General features: G+C 37.7%; 1 protein-coding gene and 1 long non-coding RNA gene across 4 annotated transcripts in view; one reads left to right on the top strand and one right to left on the bottom strand.

Moving 5' to 3' along the window:
* The window catches only part of LOC310722366, a 9,063-nt gene extending 7,878 nt beyond the window's left edge, over positions 1-1,185 (top strand). For both annotated transcript variants that reach the window (XR_014532343.1, XR_014532344.1), the window contains exon 5: positions 433-1,185. This is a non-coding gene — a long non-coding RNA (uncharacterized lncRNA). The remainder of the gene's footprint in view (positions 1-432) is intronic.
* A 999-nt stretch (positions 1,186-2,184) lies between these two features.
* Positions 2,185-12,194, bottom strand: part of LOC310720646 (lysine-specific demethylase 6A-like) — a 72,738-nt gene continuing 62,728 nt past the window's right edge. For both annotated transcript variants that reach the window (XM_083531425.1, XM_083531426.1), the window contains 2 exons: positions 5,354-5,524; positions 2,185-3,193 (listed from right to left, as the gene is read on the bottom strand). In XM_083531425.1, the coding sequence (XP_083387551.1) occupies positions 3,164-3,193; positions 5,354-5,524 (201 nt within the window). In that variant the 3' untranslated portion in view covers positions 2,185-3,163. The remainder of the gene's footprint in view (positions 3,194-5,353; positions 5,525-12,194) is intronic.

Here is a 12,194-nt window from a genome sequence, read left to right as displayed (position 1 = left end):
TAAAACAGCAATGGAAAACGGGAGCACAGCAACCTTCAGATAGACAACACAGTGCATGAAACGGAAAAAGGGAGTGAGAAAGGCAGAAAGAGAGATATGGAGAGAGAGAGGGAGGGAGAGCAAGAGAGAACAAGTGGGAGAAATGGTAGAGCACAAATGAAACATCTTACTAGATGGTATGCTGAGCTGATAACATTGTTTCATTGTATGTCCTCACAGATCCTCTTTTTCCACTGCCCCCTATTAGCCAGTTGTAGAAAATGATCAATAAAATCTGTTATGTGACTCAGTCCAAGTCGAAGAACCATTTATCAAATCAGAGTGAGATGAGTCAGCACCTCTAATCTGAACAGGGTTAAAAATTTATGTAAACTTCTGTTTGACTTTCCACTGCCTGAACCACTGTATGTCTGTTGGATCTCCTTTTTCCAGGTCACATCAGCCTGCCCCACTGATGACACAACTGCACACCTCCAGGAGAACACAACTAGTCAGCACACTAACTTACATGATCATTCATGTTATTGCAGCAGAATATTACTACATACTGCTAAGTGACAGTTTTGAATAAAGAACATCTCTGATTACTCTGTAAGGTAAACAGCTAACCATATGTAGGTTCTGCAATGTTTTATCACCTAATGTCACTGTAGTATAGATGACAGTTTGCAGGTTGCTCAGGAGCCCTTCAATTGCTCAGTAGTCAGTGTAGGTCCTGTCTGCCTGTCAGCAGCTACATCTGGCTACTGGGTCTCTAATGGGCTTTAATTCTTCAACGAACTGTACAGTAGCTCCATGAACCAAACAGAAGTCGCACACGCTAATGAATGGCAGTAGCTTCTATCTGCCAAATGAATTGAGTGATAATGGAAGCATGATAAAAGAAGAATTATGTAAGAGAACTGTATTAAATTGAACTGTTTGGCATGAGTAGTGGTGCAAAAGGAGAGTATGAGTGCAGAATAAAAAAAGAAAATCCATTCAGAGATGGTTTTGTACCTGGCATGCAGTGTAGATATCTGTGTCGTTGAACATACAGCTACATTGTCTGCTGGGTTTCAGGTCCATCTTGGAAGCATCTTGTTTAATCATGTTTGGTGCCTGTGTACAGCTCAGAATCATGAACATTTGTTGATGATTCATGAACATGTGTTGAATTCAAATAAACTAATTTCTTTGAGTGTTTTTTAATTTCTTATTTATTTGTTGGTTTAAAATGAGGTACCTCATGGACTGGGCTTTGTAACTCATTCATATTAAGCAAATGAATGTTTCTGATCAAGAAGTAAAATTAGCATTCAATACTCTTTTCATGCCGATGTATGTAATAATGCTTCGGTTGCACAGCTCGTCCTTGTTACCTCATTGTTTAGATGAATTGTGCAGATGAATGTGTGATGATGCTAAACAACAGGCTTTGCTCTATGCAGTGTTCAGTGACAAAAGGACATGCTTCTGCATAAATATATCTGGGAATGTATTGGGTGAAACACACATTATATATATAAATATTATATATATAATTAGAAATCGGGAAATATCTATAATCTGAAAACTTAAATGTGCCAATTAGAATATTCCTGGAGTGATAGTGAAGTTGTGCATCAACCCGCAGAGAGGAAAAATGATTTTGCCGTCAACAAAACTTATCCACATTGCGGCAGATGGCGTGCATCCTAAGCAGACTTTCATATTTTCAGTTCACCAGGAAGGAAGATTAGATGAACTGGGTCATATGAATATGAATGCGGTGTAGAAGTGAAAGTAACCGAAATATCTGATCAAGCAATTAATGGGATTCTTGACATCACAATGTAAAATTACTAAGAACAACAATACTAAACATAATGGTCTGTAGCATAACACCAAACAAAAAGCCAGCATTAATTATTCATCTATTTCCTCAGGTAAATTTCAAGTGCATGATTTGTCATCTAATCCATAATATCAGATAATCTATTATTTAATGCATTTTAATATAAAACTATCAATGTTTTAGCAAATGCATTTTTAAATGACTTTCCATTCTAAAACCAACCAATATGATCAATCAGGTAAACATTTCTATAAGGCATCAGATCATATGCCAAAAACAGAATCAGACAAAAGCAATAAAAATATTATTTTGTAAACCACTGATATAACATGTGCATGGACATATTACACACTTTTAATAACAATAACTTCAAACAATAAATCACTTTAATTGTTTCTGTACATTGCTGGCTAAGCAGTTTTATTTTATATAGAAAATGCAGGAGTAGCATTTAAATGACAAAACTCCTTCAAATTTAATGGCAGGTACTCTGGGAAAAATAACAGCATTCCATCAACAAATATCTTCAAGCAATAAATATGCATTTATAAATAGTGAAAATGTACATCAAGATTAGAAACACGGGGGTTGGGGGATCACAATTTAAACTTAGTCTATGTGCAATCTATTTTCTTTGTGACTTGGCTGATATCTTTTTTTTTCCCTTTCTCATTATATTTCCTTTTTCTTACATAAAAAAAACAAAAATATTGAATACGGTTTTTAATAATAATGAGACCAAGAAAACGTAAAAGCAGTAAAAAAAAAAAAATTATATCACCTAAATCTTCACATTACAAATTTTTTTTGTAGGTTTTGTCATCCAAAGAAGTGGTAAAATTACTGTCTATCATACAAAAAGACCAGGTAGGCTAGTGCCCTTCATATTAGGGACAACCTTTTAGACACAAAAAAAAGATTGTGTGTCAGCTCATTAACAAAATACAAAAAAGGAAAAGAAAAAAGAAAAAAGGGGGAATTTCTCAAGTCAGTAGTCTTGTAATTGACTATGCCAGGTGTTCAGACAATATATACAAAACATTTTCCCCCATAATTTTCCCCCGTGTTTTCATTTAACTTCTCTGGAGAAGCAGAGCCAAGCCGTATAGGAGAGAGCAGTCCTGTGAGGAAGTGCATCCACTACCGCCCCCTGTAGGCCAACATGATGTGCTGCACTTTAACAACATGTTGCATAGACACACGGCTGCTTCAGCGGGCAGCCCTGGGCCGTCACTATGGATACCAGCCATGCACCGCACAGCCTTAGCTTTCCTGAATATCAGAAATGGTCCATTTTTTTGTAAGTTCCTGTAATGAAATATTGTCCACAACTACAGTGTCTTAATGTCAAGATGAAGATGAATGAAGGGGAGGTGCCTAAAAAACAAATAAGAAAAAGGTGTTAATTTTTCCTACTTAGCAAAATGAAAGAAAAAAAAAATCTACAGAATGAACTGATCAAATATTGAATTTTCTAGTTGCATGTGTGTGTGTTCTGGATAGTGGTGATTTGCATCATAAATAAAACACTGAAAATTCCCTATATTTTCAAATATGACGAGGCAAGCAATGCACTGGCACTGTACATTTATTCAACACTGATTCCACTTTAGCTGCCTTTGAACTGATCCACAGCAGTGCACTTCTATAAATTGTATATTAAACCGGAAAACATCATGCTCTGCTCCTTGGCTATCGGATGTGTTGCGCAGCATTCGGAGAAATTACAACTTGACATTGATCTGATCTCATACCTACTCTCCTGTCCAAATTCTCATCCCGAAGCGACTTCTGCCAAGACTGCCTTCTATAAACATAAGCTGGAAGCATCTGCACACAATTCAAGTAAAACTCCACAAAACCCACCAGCTCCATGCTCCCTGACAGCTGAAGATTTTGCCACCTTCAGTGACAGAAAGATCTGCAAGACCTTCAGCTCTACCTCAATGAGTTAGTGAGAGAGAAGGAGAACCTTGAGAGTGTAATGTATGAGACTGTATGCTCTCAGGTGTCTCCTATTCTCACACTAACTCATTTTTCTAATCTATTTAACAGAAGAGATCCTGCAGGTCAGCCCATCCTGCAATCCTACACCTCCTTGCTGGATCCAATACCTTTCACAACCTTCCAGACAATCTGATCTGAATGCTCCAGCTCAGCAATTTGCTAAAACTTGGGCTTTTATAGAGATGATCACTTTATTAGCATTTGATTAGCTATACCTGGCTACTACTTGGCTTTGAAAAGAAGGGGTAAGGGTTTACTTCCCACACATGGTTTTAACTATTTGGCTTTATCTTTGTAAAATAATCACAGTTAATAACACAATGTAATAGTTAATGTTTAGTTGTTCATCTATGTCTTATCTACGCATTAACCTTCTACTATATACACACACAGTGTGTGTGTGTGTATATATATATATATATAATTTTTCCCCCAAAAAAGTATTGGTTCGTCTGCCTTCATATGCAAATGAACTTGAGTAACATCTGATTCTTCATCCATAGGATTTAATATGATGTTGGCCCTTTGCAGCTATAACAGCTTCAACTCTTCTGGAAAGGCTTTCCACAAGATTTAGGAGAGTGTTTATGGGAACCAGTCTTCCAGAAGTGCATTTGTGACACTGATGTTGGACGAGAAGGCCTGGATCGCAGTCACCACTCTAATTCATCCCAAAGGTGTTCTATCGGTTTGAGGTCAGGACTCTGTGCAGGCCAGTCAAATTCTTCCACACCAAACTCACCAATTCATGTCTTAATGGACCTTTCTTTGTCATGTCATGTTGGAACAGGAACGGGCCGTCCCCGAACTGTTCCCACAAAGTTGGAACCATGAAATTGTCCAAAATGTCTTGGTATGCTGAAGCATTAAGAGTTCTTTCACTGGAACTAAGGGGCCGAACCCAACTCCTAAAAAACAACCCCAACATCATAATCAACCACAATGTAGTCAGACAAGTGTCAATCTCCAGGACACCGCTAAACCCAAACTCGTCCATCGGATTGCCAGACAGTAAAGCGTGATTCGTCACTCCAGAGAACACGAGTCCGGCGTTCTTCACACCACTGCATCCGATGCTTTGCACTTGATGATGTAAGGCTTGGATGCAGCTGCTTCACCATGGAAACTCATTTTATGAAGCTTTCTATGCACTGTTCTTGAGCTGATCTGAAGGCCACATGAAGCAAAAAGTTGGTGACCTCTGTGCACTATGTGTCTCAGCATTCGCTCACCTGCGCTGTGATTTTACGTGGCCCAACACTGAGTTGCATGCCCCGGTACTTGATTTTATACACCTGTAGCCATGGAAGTAATTGGAACACCTGTGTGTGTGTGTGTGTGTGTGTGTGTGTGTGTGTGTGTGTATATATATATAATTTATAATTTTTGTATAAATGTGAATGCTATGTAGCAGGAGATGATCTCAGGAGTAAAATTCAGCAAAAACCCTAAATGTAGTACTGTGTATTAAGTATTTTAACATGCATTAAGTACTGAGTATAAATATGATGTACTATAAAGTTCACTTACTAATGTAAACTGGTCATAGACCTGCATGAGGTCCTCCAGCCTGTACTGTTCTAGCACCACAAAGCCATCCAGGTCGCTGCTGCCTTTGCGTGCACAGTCCTGGCAGTGAACCACAAATGTCTTCCGGGAGTAGCTCTCACTCGTGACAAAGAGAAGATTGAAGACTTCCACCTAAAAAAAAAAAAAAAAAATTCAGCTTTTTTATTATTTCAGATCACAGATTAAATAAATGCAAAGTTCAAAAACATGACAAATAAAGCATTGCATGAATACAGTCACATGAAGTAATCATCAGGATCCAAGCACCTTCAACAAATATCACCTCCAGTAGCCAGATCTTGCCGACATTTATAGATACACTCATCAAGTTTTGTAATGATCTCAATATTAATTGCTGAAAGCTGATTCTCTGAAGACAGACATGTAGTTCAGTAATCCAATAGTAATTCAAATCTAGTCGAATTTCAGTCCCCTATTACATTCACACCATATATTTTGCCCACCTTCTTATACAATATCTTAATTGTTGTTTTGGAAGAATTAAAAAAAAAGAAAATCTGAGGAAAAAGGATAATTTTTTGAAGGGGGAGAGGAAAGACAGAAAGAGAGGTAGAGAGAGACAGAGACCATACACTAACAATTAACAGGTTTTATAAATCGTTGAAAACTGACTGGTTGAAAGCTGCAATGTTGATATCATTTAAGGATGATTAAAAATCCAGTTAAAGCAGAACAACGCATAACAGCAAATTTCCAATCATTACAGCTACTGTATTCGGAATGTGAAACCATATGAATAGAAACAGCATCCCCCAGTGACTAATCTATTATCAGACACTAGAAGGAACGCAAACTACCGTAATTTCCGGACTATTAAGCGCACCTGTCTATAAGCCTATAATGTCTACATTGAAACTAAGGAAACTTTACACAGGCTTTAACAAAAGACCGCGTCTGTTCCACGGCTTGTATCTATAGTGCCTGTTACACGACTTTCTTGGTAGTAGCCTTCCAAGAAAGTCATTGTTCACTGTCTTCCTACTTCCTTTCACAACAATTTCTCTCGAGAGTTTATCTTTTGGCGACGCCGTGCGTTTAAAAATCACCATCGGTGCAGCTCAGAACACAGATTAAGTGCTTTTTTTCATGCCCGGTTGTTTTCAGCGTGACGAATGATTCGCATTTCCTGTTGACAGTCCGAGTGAGCGACAGGTCAAATGTCAGAGGAACCTCATCCATATCTATGATGTAATGCGGCCCGATTCAGTGGGAGCGCATCTGATTTAATAGAAAGAATTTAATTGGTTCACCTGAACCCGTTCCGCAATTTTATTGGTTTAATGTTATGGGGCTCAGTTTTTGTGGCTTAAAGCTTGTGCAACCAGGAAAAACCAAGGAAAAATCCATAAATTAGCTGCTTCGTTGTTTAAGCCGTGGGGTTCAAAGCGTGGGAAAAAAGTAGCGGCTTATAGTCCGGAAAATACGGTACTATTCACGCTTCATGACAATTGCTTAAAGGGGAACATTGTGCCTGGTAAAACCTGATTGGCAAATAAAAGCTCAGTAATTAGGAATCACAATAAATTACAAGTTAGCACTCAGGCTGCGTTTATACTTGGCATTAACGTGATCACCCTGACCTGATCAAGCAGATCGGATCATCAGTCAATCAGGACACGGCGTGTTGACACTTGGCAACAAAAACTGACTTCTCTATCTGCATAACCATTAGAATTTATCTTGAACCTTGAAATTTCGTTATCATTGTCTGCACCAGTTGTTTAGGGACTCCCTCTAACCCATACAACAGCTAGATAAACTGTGTTGCTGAAATTAGCTTAGTTACATAACAGTGGTGTGAACGTGTTTCCTGATTTCTTTTTTTTGTTTTGTTTCAGATCATCAAACTAATTTAAATATTAGTAAAAGATAACACAAATAAACACAACATGCAGTTTTAAAATGAAGGTTTTTATTATTAAGGGAAAACAAAATCCAAAACTACATGACCCTGTGTGAAAAAGTGTGTTTGCCCTCCTAAACTTAACAGGTTGGGCCACTCTTGACAGCAACAACAGCAGTCAAGTGTTTGCGATAACTTGATGAGTCTGTTACAGCGCTGTGGAGGAATTTTGGTCCACTCATCTATGCTGAATTGTTGTAATTCAGCCACATTGGAGGGTTTTCGAACATGAACCGCCTTTTTATGGTCATGCCACAGCATCTCAATAGGATTCAGGTCAGGACTTTGACTAGGCCACTCCAAAGTCTTCATTTTGTTATTCTTCAGCCATTCAGAGGTGGACTTGCTGGTATGTTTTGGATCATTGTCCACACACACAAACCTGATTCCAAAAAAGTTGGGACACTGTACAAATTGTGAATAAAAAAAAGAATGCAATGATGTGGAAGTTCAAATTTCAATATTTTATTCAGAATACAACATAGATATCAAATGTTTATCAAATGTTTAAACTGAGAAAATTTATAATTTATAAAAGTTTATTTTAAATTTCAGGGCATCAACATCTCAAAAAAGTTGGGACAAGGCCATGTTTACCACTGTGTGGCATCCCCTCTTCTTTTTGCAAACGTCTGGGGACTGAGGAGACAAGTTGCCCAAGTTTAGGAATAGGAATGTTGTCCCATTCTTGTCTAATACAGGCTTCTAGTTGCACAACTGTCATGTCTTTGTCGCATCTTCCTCTTTATGATGCGCCAAATGTTTTCTATGGGTGAAAGATCTGGACTGCAGGCTGGCTATTTTACTACCCGGATCCTTCTACACAGCCATGATGTTGTAATTAATGCAGTATGTGGTCTGACATGGTCATGTTGGAAAATTCAAAGTCTTCCCTGAAAGAGACGACGTCTGGATGGGAGCATATTTTGTTCTAGAATGTTTTCAGCATTGATGGTGCCTTTCCAGATGTGTAAGCTGCCCATGCCAAACGCACTCATGCAACCCCATACTATCAGAGATGCAGGCTTCTGAACTGAGCGCTGATAACAACTTGGGTTGTCCTTATCCTCTTTAGTCCGGATGACATGGCGTCCCAGTTTTCCAAAAAGAACTTTAAATTTTGATTCGTCTGACCATAGAACAGTTTTCCACTTTGCCACAGTCCATTTTAAATAAGCCTTGGCCCAGAGAAAACACCTGCACGTCTGGATCATGTTTGGATATGGCTTCTTTTTTGACCTATAGAGTTTTAGCTGGCAACGGCGATTGGCACAGTGGATTGTGTTTACCAACAATGTTTTTTGCACGTATTCCTGAGCCCATGTTGTTATTTCTTATTACATCAGCATTCCTGTATGTGAGGCAGTGCCGTCTAAGGGCCCGAAGATCACTGGCATCCAGTATGGTTTTCCGGCCTTGACCTTTACGCACAGAGAATTTTTCAGATTCTCTGAATCTTTGGATGATATTATGCACTGTAGATGATAACTTCAAACTCTTTGCAATTTTTCTCTGAGAAACTCCTTTCTGATATTCCTCCACTATTTTTCGCCGCAGCATTGGGGGAATTGGTGATCCTCTGCCCAACTTGACTTCTGAGAGACACTGCCACTCTGAGAAGCTCTTTTTATACCCAATCATGTTTCCAATTGAAATAATAAGTTTCAAATTGGTCCTCCAGCTGTTCCTTACATGTACATTCAACTTTTCCGGCCTCTTATTGCTACCTGTTCCAACTTTTTTGGAATGTGTAGATCTTATGAAAACCAAAATGACATTTCAAAATGTCTCACTTTCAACATTTGATATGTTATCTATATTCTATTGTAAATTAAATATAAGTTTGAGATTTGTTAAATATTGAAATCCTTTTTTATTCAAAATCTGTACAGTGTCCCAACTTTTATGGAATCGGGTTAGTGTGTGTGTATGTATGTATGTATGTATATATATATATATATATATATATATATATATATATATATATATATACACATACATAAACATACATACACACATACACATACATACATACACACACACACATACATACAGTGAGGAAAATAAGTATTTGAACACCCTGCTATTTTGCAAGTTCTCCCACTTAGAAATCATGGTCTGGAGACTGGCTAGGCCATGCCAGAACCTTGATTTGCTTCTTACAGAGCCACTCCTTGATTATCCTGGCTGTGTGCTTCGGGTCCATTGTCATGTTGGAAGACCCAGCCTCGACCCATCTTCAATGCTTTAACTGAGGGAAGGAGGTTGTCCCATGTGCAGAAAAACACCCCCAAAGCATGATGCTACCACCCCCATGCTTCACAGTAGGGAGGGTGTTCTTGGGATGGTACTCATCATTCTTCTTCCTCCAAACACGTTTAGTGGAATTATGACCCAAAAGTTCTATTTTGGTCTCATCTGACCACATGACTTTCTTCCATGACTCCTCTGGATGATCGAAATGGTTATTGGCAAACTTAAGACGTGCCTGGACATGTGCTGGTTTAAGCAGGGGAACCTTCCGTGCCATGCATGATTTCAAACCATGACGTCTTAGTGTATTACCAACAGTAACCTTGGAAACGGTGGTCCCAGCTCTTTTCAGGTCATTGACCAGCTCCTCCCATGTAGTTCTGAGCTGATTTCTCACCTTCCTTAGGATCATTGAGACCCCACGAGGTGAGAGCTTGCATGGAGCCCCAGTCCGAGGGAGATAGATAGTCATGTTTAGCTTCTTCCATTTTCTAATGATTGCTCCAACAGTGGACGTTTTTTCACCAAGCTGCGTGGCAATTTCCCCGTAGCCCTTTCCAGCCTTGTGGAGGTGTACAATTTTGTCTCTAGTGTCTTTGGACAGCTCTTTGTTCTTGGCCATGTTAGTAGTTGGATTCTTACTGATTGTATGGGGTGGACAGGTGTCTTTATGCAGCTAACCACCTCAAACAGTTGCATCTAATTTAGGATAATAAATGTAGTGGAGGTGGACATTTTAAAGGCAGACTAACAAAATAGCAGGGTGTTCAAATACTTATTTTCCTCACTGTGTGTGTGTGTATATATATATATATATATATATATATATATATATATATATATATATATATATATATATATACACACACACATATACATACACACACATACACACACATACACACTTTTATTCAGATGATTGTTTTCAATATTTGTATATTTTATTTATGCATATATCATTTAATTATTATACATTCACATATTATACAATAAATTATATATTCTAGATTACAGTATATCTTTACAACTAAAGATATATAAATGTCTGTATTTAAAAAAAAATTGCAATTATCATTAAAAACAATACACATTTGATTTACACAAATTGGTTTTTTTCCCCCTTTTTTTTGGTTGGGGAGTACAAAAAGAAACAACTCAGCATGAGTAAATTTGTTAAAAGAAGAAATCCTCCATGCCCTTCTCAACAAACAGCTACTATAAGCTTTATAAAATGTTAGAATTAGAGAATTCATTGAGAATGAACTAAATTTAGCATTTTTTAGGTACACTTATACATAAATACACTGAACTAGAGTTTAATACAGTTAAAAGCAAAACAAAACAAAAATCTGATTTATCGAAAGAGTCTGATTAATTGATTATTAAAATAACCGTTAGCTGCGCGCACACAAACTTGGACATCAACCATTTTCAAACATTGACCGAGACTGACAGAGTGCAAATTCACCAGCTAGGAGTAACAGTTCAGTTCTACATTAATTATATATACACTATTACAACATGCCAGAAAATATACATTTATTTATATTCCAGAATTTATATTTATATTTAAATTTATTATTTATATGGAGAAGTTTACGTTGAAAAGGTTGATTCTGTGATGGGTGTCATTGAAACACAATGAGTTGATATTAGGAGTACTTTCCTAAAAGGTAAAGGACTAATTTGGGTGTGTGGGAGTCAGAATTCTTGCTGGTTGGTAGAGGATCAAATACTTAGTTCACTCGATCAAATACAAATTAATTTATATATTCTTTATGTTTTTATATTTCTCTCTCTGTTAAAACAAACCTACCATAAAAAATTCTAGACTGTTCATTTGTTTGCAATAGGGTACATTGACTAAATCAGCATGAGCTCAAATAATTAATTCACTCACTGTACAAGGCAGGTTGGGTCAATCAAGTCATGGTGTTGGCACCAAATTCTAACACTACCATCTGTGTGTCTCAGCAGAAACAGATTAATCAGACCAGGCTACATTTTTCCAGCTTTTAACTGGACAGTTTTGCTGTGCCTGCACCCACCCACCTTAGATTGCTGCTCTTGGATGACAGAAGTGAAGCCTGACATGATCTAGTGTTGCAGCCCATCCACCTAAAAAAGTCTAAAGTATTTAAAGCATTTTAATTTAATTTGCTTATGTAGGGGAATGGAATAAAAAACCTAACAATCCAACATGGGGGCAATATTTCAATGATGAACCTTATACAGCAGCTGTCTAAGAAACAAGGTTTCACCTTAAATTGAGTGGCATCTTTTTGACAAGAACCAAGTTAAAGAAATGGGTCTGTAATTCTTGTTTTACATTCAACTAATTTTCTAATATTTCAGTGGGCAGAGCTAAGGATACATATCTAGAGGGTAAGGAAAAAAAAATAGGGCGAGAAAGAAATATCCTTTAAGATTAAGATTAGCAATTTCCGAAGGATGTGTCTATTTCTATTCAAAGAGGCCATGTAAGTCCTTGTTCATTTTGAGACTAGACCTGATCAAATGTCTTTTGAAAACGTATTGGCTGATGGCAGTGGTATTTTTTTTATTCATTAGGGCATCAATATTATAGTTACAGATGGGGGGGGGGGGGGGGTAGGAGGAAGCTAT

This window comes from Silurus aristotelis, assembly GCF_946808225.1.
Source record: "Silurus aristotelis genome assembly, chromosome: 2".
In the NCBI taxonomy this organism is placed as follows: Eukaryota; Metazoa; Chordata; class Actinopteri; order Siluriformes; family Siluridae; genus Silurus; species Silurus aristotelis.
The sequence above is the reverse complement of the archived record's forward strand: the minus strand, read 5'-3'. Positions and strand labels throughout refer to the sequence as shown.